Source organism: Rhipicephalus sanguineus, chromosome 11, assembly GCF_013339695.2.
Source record: "Rhipicephalus sanguineus isolate Rsan-2018 chromosome 11, BIME_Rsan_1.4, whole genome shotgun sequence".
Lineage (NCBI taxonomy): Eukaryota > Metazoa > Arthropoda > Arachnida > Ixodida > Ixodidae > Rhipicephalus > Rhipicephalus sanguineus.
The window spans coordinates 57,926,885-57,947,064 of record NC_051186.1 but is presented as its reverse complement, the minus strand read 5'-3'; the positions used below and the strand labels follow the sequence as shown (position 1 = coordinate 57,947,064).

The 20,180-nt window shown below is 44.4% G+C and overlaps 1 protein-coding gene across 1 annotated transcript in view; it reads right to left on the bottom strand.

The window, feature by feature from the left end:
* Nucleotides 1–20,180, bottom strand: part of LOC119374376 (nuclear pore complex protein Nup133) — a 42,661-nt gene that overhangs the window by 1,235 nt on the left and 21,246 nt on the right. The window contains exons 20-30 of the mRNA XM_037644468.2: nucleotides 18,901–19,020; nucleotides 16,672–16,794; nucleotides 15,598–15,802; nucleotides 13,001–13,134; nucleotides 12,731–12,770; nucleotides 12,143–12,321; nucleotides 4,485–4,560; nucleotides 3,490–3,551; nucleotides 3,118–3,174; nucleotides 1,793–1,932; nucleotides 639–724 (exon numbers count right to left, since the gene is read on the bottom strand). Of these exons, the coding sequence (XP_037500396.1) occupies nucleotides 639–724; nucleotides 1,793–1,932; nucleotides 3,118–3,174; nucleotides 3,490–3,551; nucleotides 4,485–4,560; nucleotides 12,143–12,321; nucleotides 12,731–12,770; nucleotides 13,001–13,134; nucleotides 15,598–15,802; nucleotides 16,672–16,794; nucleotides 18,901–19,020 (1,222 nt within the window). The remainder of the gene's footprint in view (nucleotides 1–638; nucleotides 725–1,792; nucleotides 1,933–3,117; nucleotides 3,175–3,489; nucleotides 3,552–4,484; nucleotides 4,561–12,142; nucleotides 12,322–12,730; nucleotides 12,771–13,000; nucleotides 13,135–15,597; nucleotides 15,803–16,671; nucleotides 16,795–18,900; nucleotides 19,021–20,180) is intronic.

The following is a 20,180-nucleotide window of genomic DNA, read 5'->3' as shown; positions in this document are numbered from 1 at the left end:
ACTATCTGCTGCTGCTTTATGGTAATGTGGCACAACCAGGATTTTATATAAAATAATGGGGCCAGGGTATGATCATTCAACATGTATGTGAACATGTGTGGTTGTACTGTGTGTGCATGTATACATTACATACATACAAATTAAAATATTTTAGCCACAAAGGAGCGGGGAGTTGAACTGTCCAATACAACCCCATGGACATGATTACGGAGGCGAGAACGGAGGGGGGGTTGCAAATTGTCTTGTAACATAACTCACTTATTTTGAAAGCAGCATATGGAAGCTCATAGATCTCAGTTAAAATGACAACAGAGCTGTATAAATATCCCGAATATAATTCGCAAATGGTATTGCAAATGTGAAACGTACGTGTTAGTTGCTTTTCATGAAACTGAAACTGTGCCTCTAACGGCATTACATACCAGCTACACTTGGATGCAGTTCCTGCACATATATGCATGTACTATACAGGTTGCCCCCCCATAAGCCCTCTATAACAACTTTAGACACGCTTTCGTGTTCTCGTCTCATAAGAATATGCTTGGTATCCTCTGCAACTTTGTTTTTGTGTCTGGCATTTATGTCTTTTTGAGATTTCTTTTTGGCACTAAAGATAGGAAAGCATGACTAGGGCTTACCCTTGGAAAAATACAGCTCTGCAATTCTGAAGAACAGTAGATCTGGCATGATGCTTACAGGATCGTCGGTGTTCAAGTCTTCCCACCTGAAACACAAGATTCATTGATTTTCAGTGCTAAAAGAGGGCCCTGCGTACTATTTTGACTCAGTACAAAATAACATCTATTATCAAAAGCCCTAACTATTACTTTTTAGCAAGGTACTATGTCCGTCAAGTGAATTTTAAGAGGTGAGGTAAGGAACCAATAAAAATGCAAATATGCAAGACAAAGCTGAAGAGATATGGCCAGGAACAGTGCAGCCCTCTGTGACACTGCTCGACAAAATGCAAGCCATTCTAAAGTACGAGCTGTCAACTCAAGCAGAACTTGGAAATAGCACACTCGCATTCCCAACTTGATTTTCATCAATACATGAATTGTTCGAGGCTACCAGTCAATCCATGACACTTGTGCATTTCACGAGGCATTCAACACAAGCTAAATTTTCAGCAGCAGGTGTTGGACAGTTCCACTGTTCACTCTCTCGTATGCAAAATTGCCGTAACGTTTTTGCACGCAGAACCCAAAACTAACCCTTTGCGACACGGCGTCCTCATTTGGAGACGCGACTTACTTTTGCAATTTCTGTGCACTATTGGCAAGGAAGACATCACGAACACTGAGCTGATGGTAAATTAAGCGTTCGTGTTGCCTAAAGTTCCTTTACATCACTTCTGGTTGAAGTACTTTGCTACACAAAATCGCTTCAGTGAAGGCAGCACCGTGTATAACGAGACGTCGGACATTTTGGAAGGTATTTCAAAACATTTTTTTTTTAGCTTCTTAGGAGTGCTTGCTGCCAGCACATAACTATCGCATGCAATTATAGTGGGCCTTTGAATTCGCTTTATGAACAAATATAACCTGACTGAATGTACAATAATGAGATAATTATGCATGTTGCAATTACAATTAATTGCTGTAAAATACACCATAATTTATTCTAACACTACCACTTGCTTTAAATTTCGTCTCCAGCACCTCGGCATAAAAATACGTAAATTTCACGCATTTATAGATAGTCCATCATAACGCGTGCCGCGAAGGGCTAATACAGTCAGGGCTAGTATTGATGCATGTGGTACAAAGAGTGTGGACAATGCTCTGCTTACTGGTTCCTGAGGATGGCTGCGCACCAAATGCGCATGCGCAACATCTGGGCCCTCGTCTGGTCCGCGATAAAGCTGAGCAGCTCGAGTGCCTTGGCAAAGTCGTACTCGTCGGCGTTCATGTTGTCTTGGCTGATGTACATCTGCGCGAGAGAAAAGTGGCCTTGCATCTCACGTTACCGACGACAGACACCACGTACAAGATTTGCAAAAATGCCCCAGCCTCGAACCACAGAAAGAATATCACTCTACAGTTGCACAGCAGATGAAAATCAATGTTGGATATGGCATGAGGGAGCCGTTATGGTGGCACGCAAAAACTGTACCAACAACACTGCAGATAAGACTGATACAGTTGACCCTGCATATTTTGAACCCACTGTATAACAAATTACACTCAAACCTTGATATAACAACCTCGGATATAACGAATTATCGGTTATAACGAAGTAAATGAAGAATAGTCTTGTCATAGATGCAGTGTTAAAAATAAATGTTTATAACGAATTTTCGGATATAACGAAGTTATTTTCGTGGCATATGCAACTTTGTTATAATGAGGTTTGAGTGTACTGTGTATGTTGAACAGTTGTCAAATCCCCTTGAATATATTTTTGCTGTATAAAATATTTTATATTTCGAATTAATTACACATAGAACTCTTCTGTGATCACCTTCACGTTCGATCTATTCGGGCTTGACTGTAGATATTATGACAATGACACAAGTGCTGATCAATAAAACACCAGATTGAGCTTAAGTGTAGATTTCAATTTCATGTGTGTGGCCCCCTTTTGCCTATAACTCATGTCCTATCAACAGCTTTCAAGAAAGGAACATAAAGTAACCGTATAGTACAATGTTATGCGCATAAAATTACAACATCACTATGGATCTACGTGCCTTCATAAATATCACCCGACAGATCTGTCAGTACAAATTAAAGGTTCAGAAATTTTACTTTGTAGTGCTGACATAAAGAAATTTTTCTAATCCATTACCATTACATTTATGGATGCTTTCAGTTGCTGCTTCATGATAATGTGGTCCACGCAGCCTCTGCTGTCGTGAGCTTTCACACGCGCCAACTTATGCAAAATAGTCATTTTGCTCGTCTTTATAAGAGTTAGCATGAGCCAAGTAAAAGCTAGCGTTCAAGCCAAAAAAAAAAATTTATTAGGAGATGCTGCTTGATCCTTTCTAGATTCAAATCGACCACTGGCACCAGTTTTGCTTGTCCCGTGTGGCGTGGTACAAATCTATGTTGCAACAGGCCCATGCATGATTCAGTGTGCACTGAAGAGCACGCAAAACATCCGAAAACTTACCTCTATCAGCTCCTCTGGCCCAAGCGCTTGCATGTTCTTCGGGTCTAGGCAGTATGCCTGCAAGCAACACAAATGCATGTTCAGCGATTGTACTAAAAGCCAGATCAACACACAGAAATTCAAAGGCACGTGTCTCAACATCCATGATGGTGACTGTTTGACAGCTTCTAATTTGCGCTGTAATTTGCTCATACACATCAGTCAGCTTCCTTTCATATATAAAGCAAAAAGGACACACTCCAGAAACTTCCAAACAACTTGAGCGACCTAGGTTATTGCGAATATTCATGTAAGTTTTTTTTTTAAACGAGTGTATACACTCGTAATTACAAATAGTACAAACATGGTGATGGTAGTGAATGCATAGCTTACCTCTTTCACTGCTGCTGGAAGTGATTCCTGGTACATGATCAGTTCATGCTCTTTGTTGATGCCTGCAGCAAGCAAAAAAGAAAGGGGGTGGTTGAGGGGATGCTAAAGAACAGTCACATTGTTACTATTGGAGGTAATGCGGCAACCAGAAGCGCAAAGAACGAACTCTTCACGGGGTGAACTCGTGCCCAGCAAAACAAAGAGCACCCACAGAACCACCACAATTGCGAGCACATTCGTTGAAATCTGGTCCACGGATTGAATGTATCAAGTTAGGTCAGGCACTGTAAATTCTAGCATTATCGCTGGTGTTTACATACATCTGGAATGCACTCCATAATCTCTGTTGTGCAGGCTACCCAAATGGAACAACCGAAAACATTCGCGAATTGCATCAGGACTCTATCAGGACTGCATTGTGACGCAGTCCTGATACAGCCCTGACGTGAGCCTGGCCAACTTCCTCCTGTTCCTATATCTACGAGAAGCCTGAAAGATTGCCATTTCGACGCTGTTCCCGCCATCCAATGGGCTGTCACCGAGTCTCTGAGAGAGATCACCGCAGCCGACTTTTAGGGAGCCCTTGCAGTGTTGTAATCGCATTGTAATCGGTGTATCCATCCCCGAGGAAACTATTTTGAAGAACTTAAACAATATGTACCTATCGGATCAATAAATTTTTTTTATCAGACCCAGTCACATTACTTCATGGATAGGCCATGTATTTACATCTTACTCATTATGATGCCTAGTGCTGCCAAGATAACATGGCAGTAGCTCTGTTGCGCCATAAACTGTGACAGCTTGGAGCTGTGAATGAACACTGCTACTGGCTCTCCACAGAATGACTATTCCAAATAGGAAACATGCGCTAGACCCAAGATTCAGAGGGAGCATATATTGTGGTATGTCTAAATCTACCTGCACGTAGCTAGGTTCCTTGCACAGCCCCTAGCAAACAAGATTACAGCGTGTGCACACAAATTTGCACTCACTTTTGATGAGGTCGGCACGGGACTCGGGTGGGTCTCCGCTGGCTAGGGCAGCTAGCTTGCTGAGGCTCAACAGTGTCTGAAGAAGAAGAAAATAAAAAATAAAAGGAATGGCAACTGTCAACTTTCGAGCAGTTCAACAACAGGTGAGCATCAAAAGATGACCAGGAAAGAACCACCATTGTTATTCACTCAGTGCCACAAAGAAAAGCCAAAAAAGTTTCTAAAAAATACTCGGGAGCCCTTGCTTTATTAGGAAAATAGGGGCAAGCAAAGCTTAGCATGTGCTAGTGTGACCTATACTACCCTTTCTTTGTTTGCTTGTTTCTTTCACACGATCAAGAGAGCATCAATTATTGGAAAACGGTGCGTACAAATAAGCATGAGACCAGTGCGCCTTCGAGGGCCACATCTATGTACACTCGCCGGTGCTGGGTCTTTCGTGTATGATGCCACCACTGAAATCCACGAGTTATAAAAGCTTTATTTAAAAAGCTTCCCAGTTGAAGAAACATTTGTCCTGGTCCAGGGACCTAACACGGGCTGTCAAAACCTTTTCAGGGTGGTCATACAATCAATCACAGAAGGGTAGTGGATAACTCGAACGACAGACACTGCAAATGGTATAACAGTTCTGTGGAACTTTGAAACGTACAGGAAGGTTCACAAAGGGGACAAGCACTGGCTTCACTGCGTGCAATTCGTGTAACAGAACACGCGCTTTGCTCTTCTGGAGAAGCGACTCGGACCAATATGCACATGGAGGCCTTTTCTGCTTACCACTTAATTCGAGGATGCTATGTGCCAGAACAATAATACGATTATGAGTAGAGCTATGCGAATAGCAAAATTTTGGGTGCGAAGCGAGTTCGAATATTGAAGTGTGAGTGCAAATCGAATCGAATATTTTTAGAATATTTCTAGAATATTTCTAGAATATTTTTCTAATACTTCGAAGCGAAATTGCAGAAAGAAAAGTTGGAGAGGATTCCTAAGCATATACTTATGAGATAGCAACATGAAAATGTTTCTTTTTCACTAGGTTGAAGCGCAATGTAGAGGCCGAATTCTACTTATGTACATGATTTGGTGCAACCAAGGTGTTGCCGACAACACTTTACACGTGATAGGCAGAGATGCCATTTCCTCAGCCTCTCCTCCTCTTTCAACTTCTGTGGAAGCCCAACTGATGTGGTGGACAAGGGTGTGCTCCCTTCAAGTCCGGAGTTCCAAACCTGCCTCGTAGACGTCGATATATAAGAACATCTGAAATTTTGGATGCTAAAAAGCTTCGGTGTCCGATTTTTCGGACTTCCTGCCCAAATTTCAGGCCCAAAACAGCATTAATTGAGCCCCCACCTCTGCCACATCTTTCATCTCCATGGTGGAACCAGTGTTTTCTTGAGTTAATACATTTGCGACCGCAGCGGAGCTTGAAAGGCAGCTTTGCCGCAATACGGGGGTGTAATGCGGTAAAGCATATTGAAAATCTAGGGACTGCTTCCAATCGGACGTTGACTTTGTCTTGGCTAAGTTCGGCCGTAACGGAGCTCGAAAGGCAGCTTTGCCGCAATACGGGGGTGTGATGAGGTGAAGCATATTGAAAATCTAGGGACTGCTTCCAATCGGACGTTGACTTTGTCTTGGCCAAGTTCGGCCGTAACGGAGCTCGAAAGGCAGCTTTGCCGCAATACGGGGGTGTGATGAGGTGAAGCATATTGAAAATCTAGGGACTGCTTCCAATCGGACGTTGACTTTGTCTTGGCTAAGTTCGGCCGTAACGGAGCTCGAAAGGCAGCTTTGCCGCAATACGGGGATGTGATGAGGTGAAGCATAATGAAAATCTGAATGGGTCACTTTTAATCGGGCGTTGACTGTATTTGTCTTTGGGAAGTTCGAATAGTTCGAATAGTAAAATTCCAGTGCGAATCGAATCGAATAGCAAACACTATTAGAAAAATATTCGAAACTGCGAATATTCGCACACCCCTAATTATGAGGCATGTTGTGGTGGAGAATTATAACAATGAATACCTTTATCTCTTTCAAGGGGCACTAAAGTGAAATGATAAACTAGTTCAGACAGACATATTATTCATCGAGAACTTTATAGTTGTGAATTCCACAATTATGGGTTTGTTATTAAAAGAGAAATTAAAGCTAAAAACTTAATTTTTAAATTTCATGCAGAAATCTTTGCACATGAATGTTAGCGCACTGTTAAGGATTTCAGTGTTATTTTGTATTTTAGCCCCATTAGCTCAACAAAATTGCCTAAAAGTTGGCATGTTGGCTTTCTGGTCCAGTTAAAAAGTAACAAAACAGGCCCTAGTAGAAACCAACCAAATACCGTATTTACTCGCGTAATGAACGCACTTTTTTTTCCGAAAAACCAGAGCAAAGTTGGGAGGTGCGTTTATTATGCGAGGTAAATTTTCTAAAACTTTTTTGGGATGAGCCGAAAATACGATAATGCAAAAAAAAAAAGTTGCGTAGCTTACCTTTTACAATGAACATGCGCGTACACTATTTGAAAACACGCATTTTTATTGCACTTCAATTGCTTCAATCTTCGTCAGAATCGCTGGTACCGTCGTCCAGGTCACTGGCCACTTCAATGTCTTGGTCCCACAAGTGGTCGTCTTCGCTGCCGTCCAGCGCATTTGCGATTCCTGTCTTCTTAAAACTCTTTGTTATCAGATCACCTGGCAGCGAGCGCCATGAGTCCAAGATCCAGGAGCACACCAGCTCGACAGACGGCCTCTTAATCTTGCCAGTCGGCGTCAGGGCGTGCCCTCCATGGGCCATCCATTCCGTGTACAAGCGGCGCACACCGTCTTTGAAAGGTTTATTGATGCAAACATCAAGGGGCTGAAGCACCGAAGTGAGTCCACCCGGAATGATGGCGATCTCGGTGCGCAGCTCCTTGAGTTTCCGACGAACGTTCTCTCCCAGGTGGCCGCGAAAACTATCGAGAACAAGGAGAGACGGGAGAAGCAGGGCGCCAGGGCGTCGTCCCCAGACAGTCTGCACCCAGTCGACCATCAGATCGGCCGACATCCACCCTTTCTCCTGAGCCCGCACGTGTATTCCGGCTGGGAAGTTGGCCTTCGGCACGGTTTTTTCGCTTGAAAATAACGTACGGTGGCAACTTCCGGCCGTCTGCCGTGACAGCCAGCATGACCGTGAAGCGCTGCTTTTCGGCGCCTGTCGTTTTAACGAGCACGCTACGTGCTCCCCTGTCATTGACAGTCCTACTCATCGGCATGTCGAAATTGATGGGTGTTTGGTCGGCGTTCCCGATTTGTGAGAGAACGAATTCTCGGTCCCGCCGCAGGCGTATAACGAACTTGTGAAAATCCACTACCTTATTTTCGTAGCAAGGAGGAAGCCGCTGGCAAAGTGATGTTCGCCTCCTCAAGCACAGTCCGTTGCGCCGCATAAAGCGCGTCGTCCACCCATTGCTCGCTTTAAACGCCGTGGGAGCGATGCCATGCTTCCTGGCTGTGGCTCGCGCTTGCGTCTGGATCATTTCGTGCGAAACGACACAGCCGTCGTTTCGTAGGTCCCGGACATATTTTAAGACCTCCTCTTCCACAGCAGGAAACTTCCCGGTCTTTGGTCCCCTGAAGGAACGTCGCTCCCTATTTGTAGCGCGGAGCTTGTCATGCTGCTTCCGCCAGTAGCGCACACGTACTTCATCAATTCCGAAATGCCTACCGGCAGCACGATTCCCGTGTTCAAGTGCGTACTCCACAGCCTGTAGCTTGAAACCGGCCGTGTAGCTCACATTTCGGCCCATCGTCCACGACAAAACGCAACACAGGCTTAGAAAGAACTTCCAACGAGGTGAGAATGGGCAGTGGGCAGCATGGCATGACTTCTGAGGCGAAAAAAAAATGATGACAACCAATGACAACAATGCTAAAACTCGCGTCACCGTCTTGCATCGTTTTGATTGGCTGTCCTACCCGGCCTCGGAAATTCCGCCGCTTCGGTGGTAGATGGCGTTATCTGCTGCAAGCTGCAAGGATTGCGACCACCCGATGCAAAAGGGAAAGCCACAGTTTCACCATCATCATCATCATCATATCCCCGCGCGCGGCGCGCTCCCGCACCGCCGCATTAGACATTTAGATGCCGCCGGCTCCGCAAAGCTTCGTATTTGTGTGACCGTGGGATGGCGTGGGCAGTTTTGCTGTTAGGTAGCCTACACGACCGGTCGTGTAGGCTCCCTACGCTGTGTGCTTGTGAGCCGCGATGTCTCTACACTCGAACCGTTCGTGAATACTGCTGCGGCATGCGAATACTTACTAGGGGTGTGCGAATATTCGAAAGTTTCGAATATTCGTCGAATATTACATTCGAAATATTCGTATTCGATTCGATAATCGTGTATTCGAAATGTTTCGAATAATCGACAACTTCGAATATTCGAAAAATTCGAATATGCGATTTGATTATCAAGCATAATAAAATACTCGTCTTCCACATTTCTGCTGCGTTCGTATCGCTAAAAACGTTGCCGAGAGGAACGATAAACATCGTAAGTACACGGAGGCACGATATCTGCCTGCGACGAGCGCCCCAATACGTATGATTTATTGCTGGTGCGTCTCCGACGTGCAGCGCTGTTGGCGATCATGTAACCGTACATTTTCAATATTATGCGGCCGTAACGTGCCGCACTACCACTCGTTCACTATGCGGGACCACTTCTGATGAAAGAGAGTGACCCACGTGACTGGTGGCGTACTGTAGGCACCTTCAGATACCCCAGTCTGGCAAAGCTTTGCCCCATGTAACTCCCTATACCAGCCACTTCTGTTCCAAGCGAGCGTGCTTTTTCAGTGGCAGGGGGGGGGGTGTCTCTTTTACAAGGGAGCGCCTGGTGCCTGATCATGTGGAGCAACTCATATTTCTTCATAACATGTAGTCATTACTTTCATTGTGCCGTGATATTTGCTTGTGTTGTGATGTGCATTGTGCTAGCCTGGACATTGTGTTCTGGAGGTAACAGTGTATGTTGTGTTGCCAGTCAGGCTGTTAATGTTTTTTTTTTCTTCAAATAGCTACATGTTAAATAAAATGTCGTTACTGTGGAGGCATTCTTCCTTTGATATTCGATATTCGATTTGATATTCGAAGGTGGATATTCGTATTCGATTCGTATTCGAAAAATTTGATATTCGCACACCCCTAATACTTACTTCAAAAACAATACAAAAAGAGAGGGACCGCGCCGCGCACAGATAGAAAAACTAACAAAACGGTGCGCTACCGCGGGCGGAAGGGAGGGGGGAAGCAAACCGAGGGGGGTCGGCGTAATAAAGGAAAAAAAGGAAGGAAGAAAGATAAGATAAACGGACGAGGAAGCGCCGCGCGTTGGTTCGTGGGACTGCAGCGGATGAAAGTTAGGGGTGCGTTTATTACGCGGGGAAAAAAAAAATCCCAATTTTGACGACTAAAGTTGAGGGTGCGTTTATTATGCGAGTGCGTTCATTACGCGAGTAAATACGTTTGTGCATGAACTTCAAGATGGGTCACCACCTGCATTTTCTTTTTGTGCGTTTTCTTGCTTACCAAGCATCTTCTTGCAGCAAGAGATGTGCTTTCGGTACTGCGAACTGTGATAGTACTGCGAAAGCACAACTTACTAAGATGGGAAGAATTGTTTTTCTCTTCAGAGTCCCTTTAATGTGCACGTAAATCTGTACTCTGTTTCATACATCAGGTACCATGCTATTTGCAGTAAATGCATTCGCTCCAAAAAATAGTTCAATGATTTTACCACCTGTAACGCTATTTATTATTTTTTTTCATTTTTAGACTGCGTAAGAAATGAAGATATGTGCCTTAGAAATAAACAAACCCCGTTATTTATACTGCTGTCAACAGGCGATCTCTCGGCATCTCTTTGTTTTCGTATTGTGGCCTCTGTAATCAGATACGGCAGTGCAAAGCCGGAGCCAGTCACAGAGGCCACGTTTGCAACGACGAAATCCAAGAGCGAGATGCGTGGACTAGCACATCTTGCAGACCGAATTTCTTGCATAGCTTCTACAGTCGCCGACCGATAAATCGGACACCGATAATTCGGACATGCTCGGTAATTCGGACAGTTGTGCGGCACCGCCGATGATCCCATAGAAGTAATGCGTAAAGACGACCGATATTTCGGACAGCTGCGAGATCTACATTCGATAATGCGGACCCTGTCCAAGACTGCCGCGCACGCCGAATCGCCAGCCATTATCTCCTCCGGCACCCGTACCATACAAAGTATGGCCCCAGAGATCAAAACGAAAGCTAATTGGTGATCTATGAGGCTTTATTTCGACCGCTACTTTATGCCTCAGAGATTTGTGATTGGAAATGCCAATCTTGGAGGCACTGGTCAACTGTGGGAAATCGTATCGACATCGCAAACATCCTACATTCCGGTTCCTGTATCCCCGCGCTGCGCTGCTATCGCCGCCATTCAGTCAAATGCGTCTGCGGTAAAGCGTTTTGTGCGCGCGTTCATTTTTATCTTGAGACTTGCTTTATTTTACGCTCTGCTGTGTCAAAAGATCTGAGTTAAATGGCACCAACGGTGCCCTCACAGCCAGCGCCGAAGGCCGCGCCGACGACAACGAAACGCGGCAGATACACAGTCAACTGCCGATTTTTCGGACATGCTCGAAAATTCAGATGCTTTCGCGGCACCATCACCAGCCCCATAGACATCAATCGTCAAGAAAGTCGGAAATTTCGGACGCTAAAACTCTTCGGCGTCCGATTTTTCGGACTTTCTGCCCAAATTGCAGGTCCGAAAGGCAATAATTGAAGCCCCCACCTCTGCCGCGTCTATCATCTCGTAGGTTCGAACCAGCGCTTTCGCGAGTCGACCTGTTTGCGACAGTAGCAGAGTCCCAAAGTCAGCTTTGTCACGATGCCGAAGTGTTATGGGGTGAAGCGGACCAGAAATTCAAAGGGGCCACTATCACGGCGCCGTGCGGCGATGTCTTTACGGATAAGCAGTGGAAATACGGATAAGCAGTGGATAAGCACGGAGGCGTGATGGCGGCAGGCGGCAAACACGCCAGTACGGCTCAATCGCTGACAAGCCTTACGATAAGCATCTTCAGTCAACTGCTCGATAGTGCACGTGGCCTGGTGCAGTTGCATGCGTAGTGCACGCATTTAACAGGCGAGAACCCAAACGCACTGTGCTGCCATTCATGCTGCCTCTTTGTGCAACCGCTAAGTGCGCCGCACAGACGCATTGCCTTCACGAATGAAACCAGCTCGTCATCGTACAGCGAACACATCACACTGGCGGAGATACAGGCAGACTTGGTTGCACGTAAGCGGAAGTGCGGGCAGCAACGCATTCACAACTTTTTTTGGCCACCGGGACCCTGAAGTGTCAATAAAAGTATTTTTTCTGACGCATTCGTTTTTTCGGACATTCGATAATTCGGACTTATTTACGTTCCCCGTGCAGTCCGAGTTATCGGTCGTCAACTGTACATTGTTGCACCTGGTGTATGAAACAGAGCTAAAATTCCATGTGGCAGTTATTGCATCTCACAACTGTCAGAATGTGGTTGCTCGGGCCAGGATTCGAACCCACGTCCTTAGACATTACGCCACCACGGTGGGTTCTCCCCACTCACCTTCTTTCGGGCCAAGTATTTGTCCTCACGCAAGCCCAGACTGTGCAGCGTGTTTGCAGCCTGGCCCATCTTGCCAAGCTGAATGGCATGCAGCCAGCTGAGGGAGTCATGGCCCTCCAGAAAACGCTCGAGGTTGCGGTGCTGCGACGCCGGTTGACGCAGCAGCTCTCCGCGTCGTCCTGTATCAGTCACCAAATCACGTTGAACAAGTTAATCCTGGTCATGTGGGATGCCTAAACTGCATATAACTTTTACACAAGTTGAACTCTCAGCTTCATACTCGGCAAAAGGCTAGCATATTAATGAGGGAGTTGGTAATAGGGGTATGTGAATATACATACAAGAAAATTTTGAATATCAAATCAGTGTCCTATGTGATTTGATCTCCCAATAGAATAGCCACTACTAGTAAATATGGATATTTTTTTAAAGCTTAGGAATAATTCAAGTTGTCAACAGCACTTAAAACACTAAGCTGATGAAACAGTTTGATAAGTTTTATCCCCACATGCATTGTAACGCATATCTTTTTCCTCAAATAGTTGCTGCAATGAAAGAAGATGACTACTATACTAGAATGCAACTCACCCGAGTCAAGTTGCCACTTGAACACAAACTCTGGAAATCCCTATAAAGAAAGTAAGACATAAATAAGAGAAAAATTGAAACAGATCAGTAGCTGGCAAACTGAAATAAGATCATCGACTGTGCAACCTACTCAGTGCCATTATTAAACTAAAATATAAGTTTTCATTTATAGTACAAATTATAAGGACATTGTATACACAAAGCCCAGCTAAATACAAAATCAGAGTGCATACGTATACACATAAGCATAAGCAAGACGGCCTTGCACACCTGATCAGCAAACTGGATCATGTAGTTCTGCAGCTTCTCTTTGTTCTTGGTGGTCTCGCAGATTTCAACCAGCGATGTGAAGTCGTAGTACTTCTCGGCCAGTGCTGCCGCTCTCTCGTACTGGGTGGCCTTGACTGCAACAGAAGTAGACAGACCACAGTTTGCTTCCAGGGATGATTTAAAAGCTGCTCACAACAGTCGTAGCTGTAGGCCCCTCCCTCTTTTGTGATCCCCTTCAGATTCGATATATCCAAGTTCGACTGTATGTAATCACCGTGGATTTTTTCAGACTGCAAAAATTTGGACTTGATGGATATTTCGGACTATATAAATGCATCGTCAATGTTCACATACAACCACACTCAAACCTCGTTATAAGGAACACGGATATAACGAATTACCGGTTATAACGAAGTAAATGAAGAATAGTCTTGTCATAGCTACAGTGTTACAAATAAACGTTTATAACGAATTTTTGGATATAACGAAGTTATTTTCGTAGCAGATGCTACTTTATTATTATGAGGTTTGAGTGTACAATGTATTTTCGCGGTCGTTTTTTGGACGAATTTACACCCTAAAGTTCAATTTTTCAGACTAAATCGCTTGTTTCGAGCCATGCCACTCGATTTCGAAAGCTGCCATGTTGGATTTTCCACTGGCTTGGTCAAGCTTGGCTTGCAGTGGCCTGTTGTGTAGCTGCAAGCATGCACAATTATCCAGGTTTGGAGGCCATACCCGCTCTTCCTTGGCAGACAAAATGCTTTAGGGGAAGCCACTTCTTTCTTTTTCAGCCAGCCATCCTTATTGTCATCATTACTATGAGGGTAGTCGTTTATTTTTGTGCGTTTGCTTTCCCGCTCGTCATTTCACACGTGTTTCGTGTTGGTGGTGTGTCAAGTGTGCTTTTGAGACGTTGTGCGGTCAGGTTTTCTCTGTTGTTGAGGTTGCTCGGTGGTTACAGTGCTCGGCTGCTAACCTGAAACACGAGGGTTCGATCGAGTCAGTCGCGTTTTGATGGAGGCAAAATGTTGGAGGCCCGCCCGTGTACTGTGCGATGACGGTACGGGTTAAAGCCCCGCCCTCCCCAACGGCATCGTTAAACCACACAAACCATCCAACCGAGATGTTGCGCGCTTCTTTCTTTTGTTGAGCTTCAAATTTTGTGTGCTTCGTGCCATGGGGCCACTAACTGTGCAGCCCGCAATGGTCGGCAGCAGCAATCACCAATGCGCTGACAATGTTACTGTAGCCCAAATACAACCAAATCTGCTCGTCCCTAAGTGTAGCATTACTGGAGATTTTTTTTTAGGCTGCTTGAATTCAAATAAACTTCATTTTCACGTCTTCAGTTTTTCGGATTGTTTGATTTTTTGGACTAGTATTTGGCGGTCCCCGCCAGGTCTGGAAATTGGTCGGCGACTGTAAAATATTTTACATATCGAAAGTATATTTGAGGGGATTATACAACTGTTCGATATACACAATAATTCATTATGTGTGGGTTCAATATACCGTATTTACTCGCGTAATGAACCCACCTTTTTTTCAGAAAAGTCGGCGGCAGTTTGTGGGGAGGATTCATTACGCGGGAGCTAAAAATTGCGGGAGTTATAAGAGCTGAAATTTCACATGACAGTGTTAAAAAGCTTGCTGCCCAACTGCTGTTGGCCTTGAAGTCAGTGGCAGGAATGCCTTGATTTCTGACCGTGGCCCGCGCGTGGGTTTAAGTCATTTTTTGGGACACTGCACATCCCTCACTACGGAGCCTCTTAACATATTTGAGAACTTGTCTCTCGACAAGAGGAAACTTTCCTTGATTTGGCTCGCAAAACGCGCCACGATTCTTTTTTGTAGAAAGCTCTTCCTCTTGTTTTCTACAGTTACGTACGCGCACCAGATCGATGCTGAAATGTCGTCCAGCGGCATGATCTCCATGCTCCAGCGCATGTTCGACCACCTTGAGTTTAAAACCGGCCGTGTAGCTAGCGTACCGAACCATCGCACCCCACCCAGCAGGTGTCCAACGAAGTTCACCACGATCGAGAAACCAGACAACACAGAAGCAGCGACAGCGCTATAAGCATGGCCTCCGAAATTGTGCGGCGACAGGTTTCTCTCGAGCCTCTCAAGAAACCTGGCAGCACGCAATCTCGGAGGCCTGCTTTAAGCAAGGAGGTTTCTTCTGCATTCGACAGATGGCACTTCGCCGCAAAAAGGCGTGACTTTTAAATTTTGACTTGCGTTGTTCGCGCTCGCGCTGCTGACAACTGTTTAGCATGGTTGTTAAACTATGTTGCGACTCTTATTGCGTCGTTGTTTTGAGATATAATGGCGTGATTTAACGTTGCTTCGATCGTCAGCGGCACTGGCAATCACACCGAAATAAAATGAACAGATACTCACATTAAAAAATATTTATATTTTTTCGAGGACCAAAGTGGGGGGTGGGTTCATTATGCGAGTTGGTTCATTACGCGAGTAAATACGATATGCGGGTCCGACTGTATCAGTTTCTGTGGGTGAAGCCTGGTCACATGAAAATAAAGAAACGAGTGCGCGTGGAAACACGATGGGACAGTGAGAAATGTACTCACTGAGAGGTGCAATGAGGTTCTTCCTGTCCTTCTGGTACTGCAGCTCCAGTGCCTCATAGGCACCCGGGTCATGGCTGAGCGAGTCTAACTGGATCTTGTAGCCATTGAGCACGAGGTCTGCCAAGTCACACAGCTGCTGGTACACCCTTCCACGATCAAAAGCCTCGTCGACCAGGGGAACTGCACATGCGACCGTCACTAGGTGCTGCAAGTGAAGCGAGAAATTGAGAATGAAGGGCATGGTGTCACGCTGTTGCTACAGCAATCATTCGTAGTTCAAGATACAGAATGCAAGGTGTACAGAATACAGAAATACAAATACAAAAATACCGAATGCAAGGAACGCAATGAAACCGGGATGACTGTGGTGAATGCAACAACATAGTACATTGCCACGCATACTGTTTTTCTTGTTACACGTCTACCCACCGATCAACGAAAGCTGTGATGGAACCTTCCCAATTGATTGAGAGTTTTCTGATATGATTGCGCGCATGATGCAAATACTCTAGTTTATTCTGGAACTGATGTGGTCATAAATGACAATGATGGAATATTCAAACCTCTGTGTAGAAAAGCCAACGCGTTTCACCAACTGTCAGATTACCGATGTCCAATGCCCGTGCTCACCGTTATCATTGTACAGCGAGTGTTGCTTGTACTTTGTACCAGTGCTAAAGGTGAGGGTGACAGTTATTCAAGAAAAGGAAAGCACCAGGCAAGCTGCAATTTTACCGTTAGCAAGAAGACACTTTGATCGTGAATTAGACCTAACGTGAAGGGTAATGGATGTAGGGGCAACACATACAAGAAAGTAGATATGGAGGAAAGGAGACGGAGGGCGCAACTTCACAATGTGCACCTGTACCACATGACAGCATAACGGTTGTTCAGCATAATCATAGAGCAACCCCGTGGCAAGTTTAATTTCTTTTTTTGCAGCTTCACAGCTGCGGAGGATGGTGACAGCATTAGTATTCAACAGATCGGTATTTCTAGCCAAAGCACACACTATTAGGGAATCCCATTAGTCTCATAAGCAGCATCGCTCGAAAACATCAAGAACTCACAGACCTGCTTGCACAGGACCTCACGAAGGGCCGATGTCCACGGCCGAAACTCCAGGGATATCTCTCGGGCTGCCTCGTAAAGAAGCTGCTCTTTCTCCCTGAACACACACACCTCTTGCAAGACTTTCTGAAATGGGTGGTGCAGTTGACAAGAATGAGTTTTTTTTTCTTCTTTGTAATACAGCCATACAACACGTTCTACACTTCTGATTCAATGTAATCTGCTTTCTATATTCCACAATTTAAAAAACAACAACAAAAAAAGAAAACGATTCCATTTGACAATTTGGTAGCACAACACTAAGAGAGACGATGAAAGAACATACAAGGGCTTCTTGTATGGTCTTTCTTCGTCTCTGTTAGTGTTGTGCGACCAAATCATCAAAATGGAAACATACCAACTCGCCCAAATGTCTATGCTTCTAAATAAAATGCTGTTAAGCATAACTATGCAAAAAAAAAAACCTCGAAAAAGATTCTGAAAAGACAACAAATATTTACAGAAACAAACCCCCACACTGTTGACAGGGCAAGGTACAGCTCCAAAAATAACCTTGCTCTGTATGCTCAGGCAATGCACAGGCAATGAGCAGCATTGCCGTGAAACAGGACAAATTCAAGATGGAATTCCAGTATAACCTGCGCCCTCACTGTATTGCTAAATTTATTTCAATTCAGAGCCTATAACACATGAGAATAAGAGAACAAGACGAGACTTCTGTCACGAAAGTTAGAAGCTAGAAACGAGTAGACAATCTCACGACTGCTGGCTTAAAAAATTGACTTGCAGAAGAATTATACAGTAGACTCATTAAATGGAACCTGAAGGGGGCAAAAAAAAAAAAAAAAAACGTTCTGTTTAACAGGTGTGCCGTTTTCCAATTAACAACAATTCCGTTTATACCGAGATTTCTGTTTACCGAGACTCTACTGCACATTGTGTTATCAATAGAGCTGTGCGAATAGCAAAATTTTGGGTGCGAAGCGAATTCGAATAATCAAGATTGAGTGCGAATCGAATCGAATAATTTCGAATAATTTTCGAATATTTCTCAAAAAATTTTCGAATAATTCGAAGTGAAATTACAGAAAAAGTTGCAGAGAATCCCTATGTATGTTCTTGTGAGATAGCAACATGAAAGTGTTTCTTTTCGCTCGGTTGATGAAACGCTGGTGGGGTCATATTGCATAGTTGTCTTTCTTATCAAGAGTGAGGCAATGTAGAGGCCGAATTGTATTTATGTACATGATTTGGTGCAACCAAGGTGTTGCCGACAACACTTTACACGTGATAGGCAGAGATGCCATTTCCTCAGCCTCTCCTCCTCTTTCAACTGCTGTGGAAGCCCAACTGATGTGGCGGACAAGGGTGTGCTCCCTTCAAGTCCGGAGTTCCAAAGCTGCCTCGTAGACATCGATATATAAGAACATCTGAAATTCTGGATGCTAAAAAGCTTTGGCGTCCGATTTTTCGGACTTCCTGCCCAAATTTCAAGTCCAAAACAGCATTAAATGAGCCCCCAACTCTGCCACATCTTTCATCTCCATGTTGGAACCAGCGTTTTCTAGTGTTAATGCATTTGCGACCGCAGCAGAGCTTGAAAGGCAGCTTTGCCGCAATACGGGGGTGTGATGAGGTGAAGCATATTGAAAATTTAGGGACCACTTCCAAACGAACGTTGACTGTCTCTTGGCTAAGTTCGACCGTAACGGAGTTGGAAAGGCAGCTTTGCCGCAATACGGGAGTGTGAGGAGGTGAAGCACATTAAAAATCTAGGGACCACTTCCAATCAGACGTTGTCTCTTGCCTAAGTTCGACCGTAACGGAGTTGGAAAGGCAGCTTTGCCGCAATACGGGGGTGTAATGAGGTGAAGCATATTGAAAATCTAGGGACCACTTCTAATTGGACGTTGACTGTGTCTTGGCTAAGTTCGACCGTAACGGAGCTTGAAAGGCAGCTTTGCCGCAATACGAGAGTGTAATGAGGTGAAGCATATTAAAAATCTGAAGGGGTCACTTTCAACTGGACGTTGACTGCATTTGTTTTTGGGAAGTTCGAATAGTTCGAATAGTAAAATTTCAGTGCGAATCGAATCGAATAGCAAACACTATTCGAAAAATATTCGAAACTTCGAATATTCGCACACCCCTAGTTATCAATGAACGAACATAAGCCAGTGGATTCTACGGAAAGGCGACGCGAGTGCGCAGCAAATCACGACAGTCACTCACCACGATGATTGAATTCACTTCGGTGATCAGCGCAAGCTCATCCTTGGGAGATATTCCCTTGCTCAGCCTGGCCTCCTCCTCTTCAACGAGGGCAGGAAAGATTCTGTCAAGCTCGGAGACCTGCGTGAAGACACAAGGGGTGAACAAAAATGGTGTAGCCAAGTTTCGAAGCAGGAGTGTCGCAGTTGTGTTCCATATCATTCTCACAAGCACTTTTCAGCACATTAGAAGTTGACGATGGGAATTACTTCGTGAATGTGACGAAAGGTAGAGAATGTGAGGATATGCATGTAAGAAATGCAAGTGATATCTTGAATTAACCCCTTGAGACGCTATGTACACAATTGTGTACACCACTTGCTCTTGCTATTTGTATCGACTAGGGGCTAAGAAAGAGCACGATACATTAAGCTTTGGATGAATTGAGCCTCCTGCATAATAAATTTGTCTATATTTAACTTCATTTTGCAGTGTACTGTTGCATATGATCACTTTGCTGAAGGCAATACTATATTTTTCGAGTCGTTCGACGTGCTGCTTCCCGCGACCCACGCCAAAAGCATAATTTTTCTTTGTTTGACATGGACATAACCAAAAACGAATTTGTACTATATTTCTAGCCTAAGATTTCATTCTATTTATGCAAGAACAGAGCATGAATGTCTTCAGAACAAATAAATATTTAAGTACAAAGTAATTATGAATGATTACTATAACACATGTAAACGAACGTGTTACGACATTATGTTTGTTGCAATATATAATATCGTGTGCCTTAAATAACATTGTATCGATTTCATGCATTGATAGACAGTTCTTCATAGGTGGCGTCTGAAAGGGTTAAAAAAAAAAAAAACAATGTTGTGGCTGAAGGCGTGCATGTCCTAGAACTACATCTTCATGTTTTCTTGTATGCTGTTTTCTTTTTTATTTGCAATCATGCGATGATTCCCTGCTGTAATCGTAGGCCAACTAGCCCCTCAACAGACTGACACCAACTGTCCCTACTTCTATAATGAGATATCATATAAATTTCAAATATAAAACCTTAGAGGTGCTAGTGTCCTGCAATTCAATGAATTCTGGGAACAACTTCAAGGTGACGCCCTTGTATAAGGAGGATACCACGGAAATGCTTTAAGTTCACTAGGGTTGAAGCTTGGGCTAGTTGGTTCATAAATGCAACAGCAAAAAAGTGCGAAATTTGACAGAACACAAGAAAAAGAAGAAGGGACGACAACAGTGCTGCTGTCGTCCCTTCATCTCGAGTACTGTAAAAA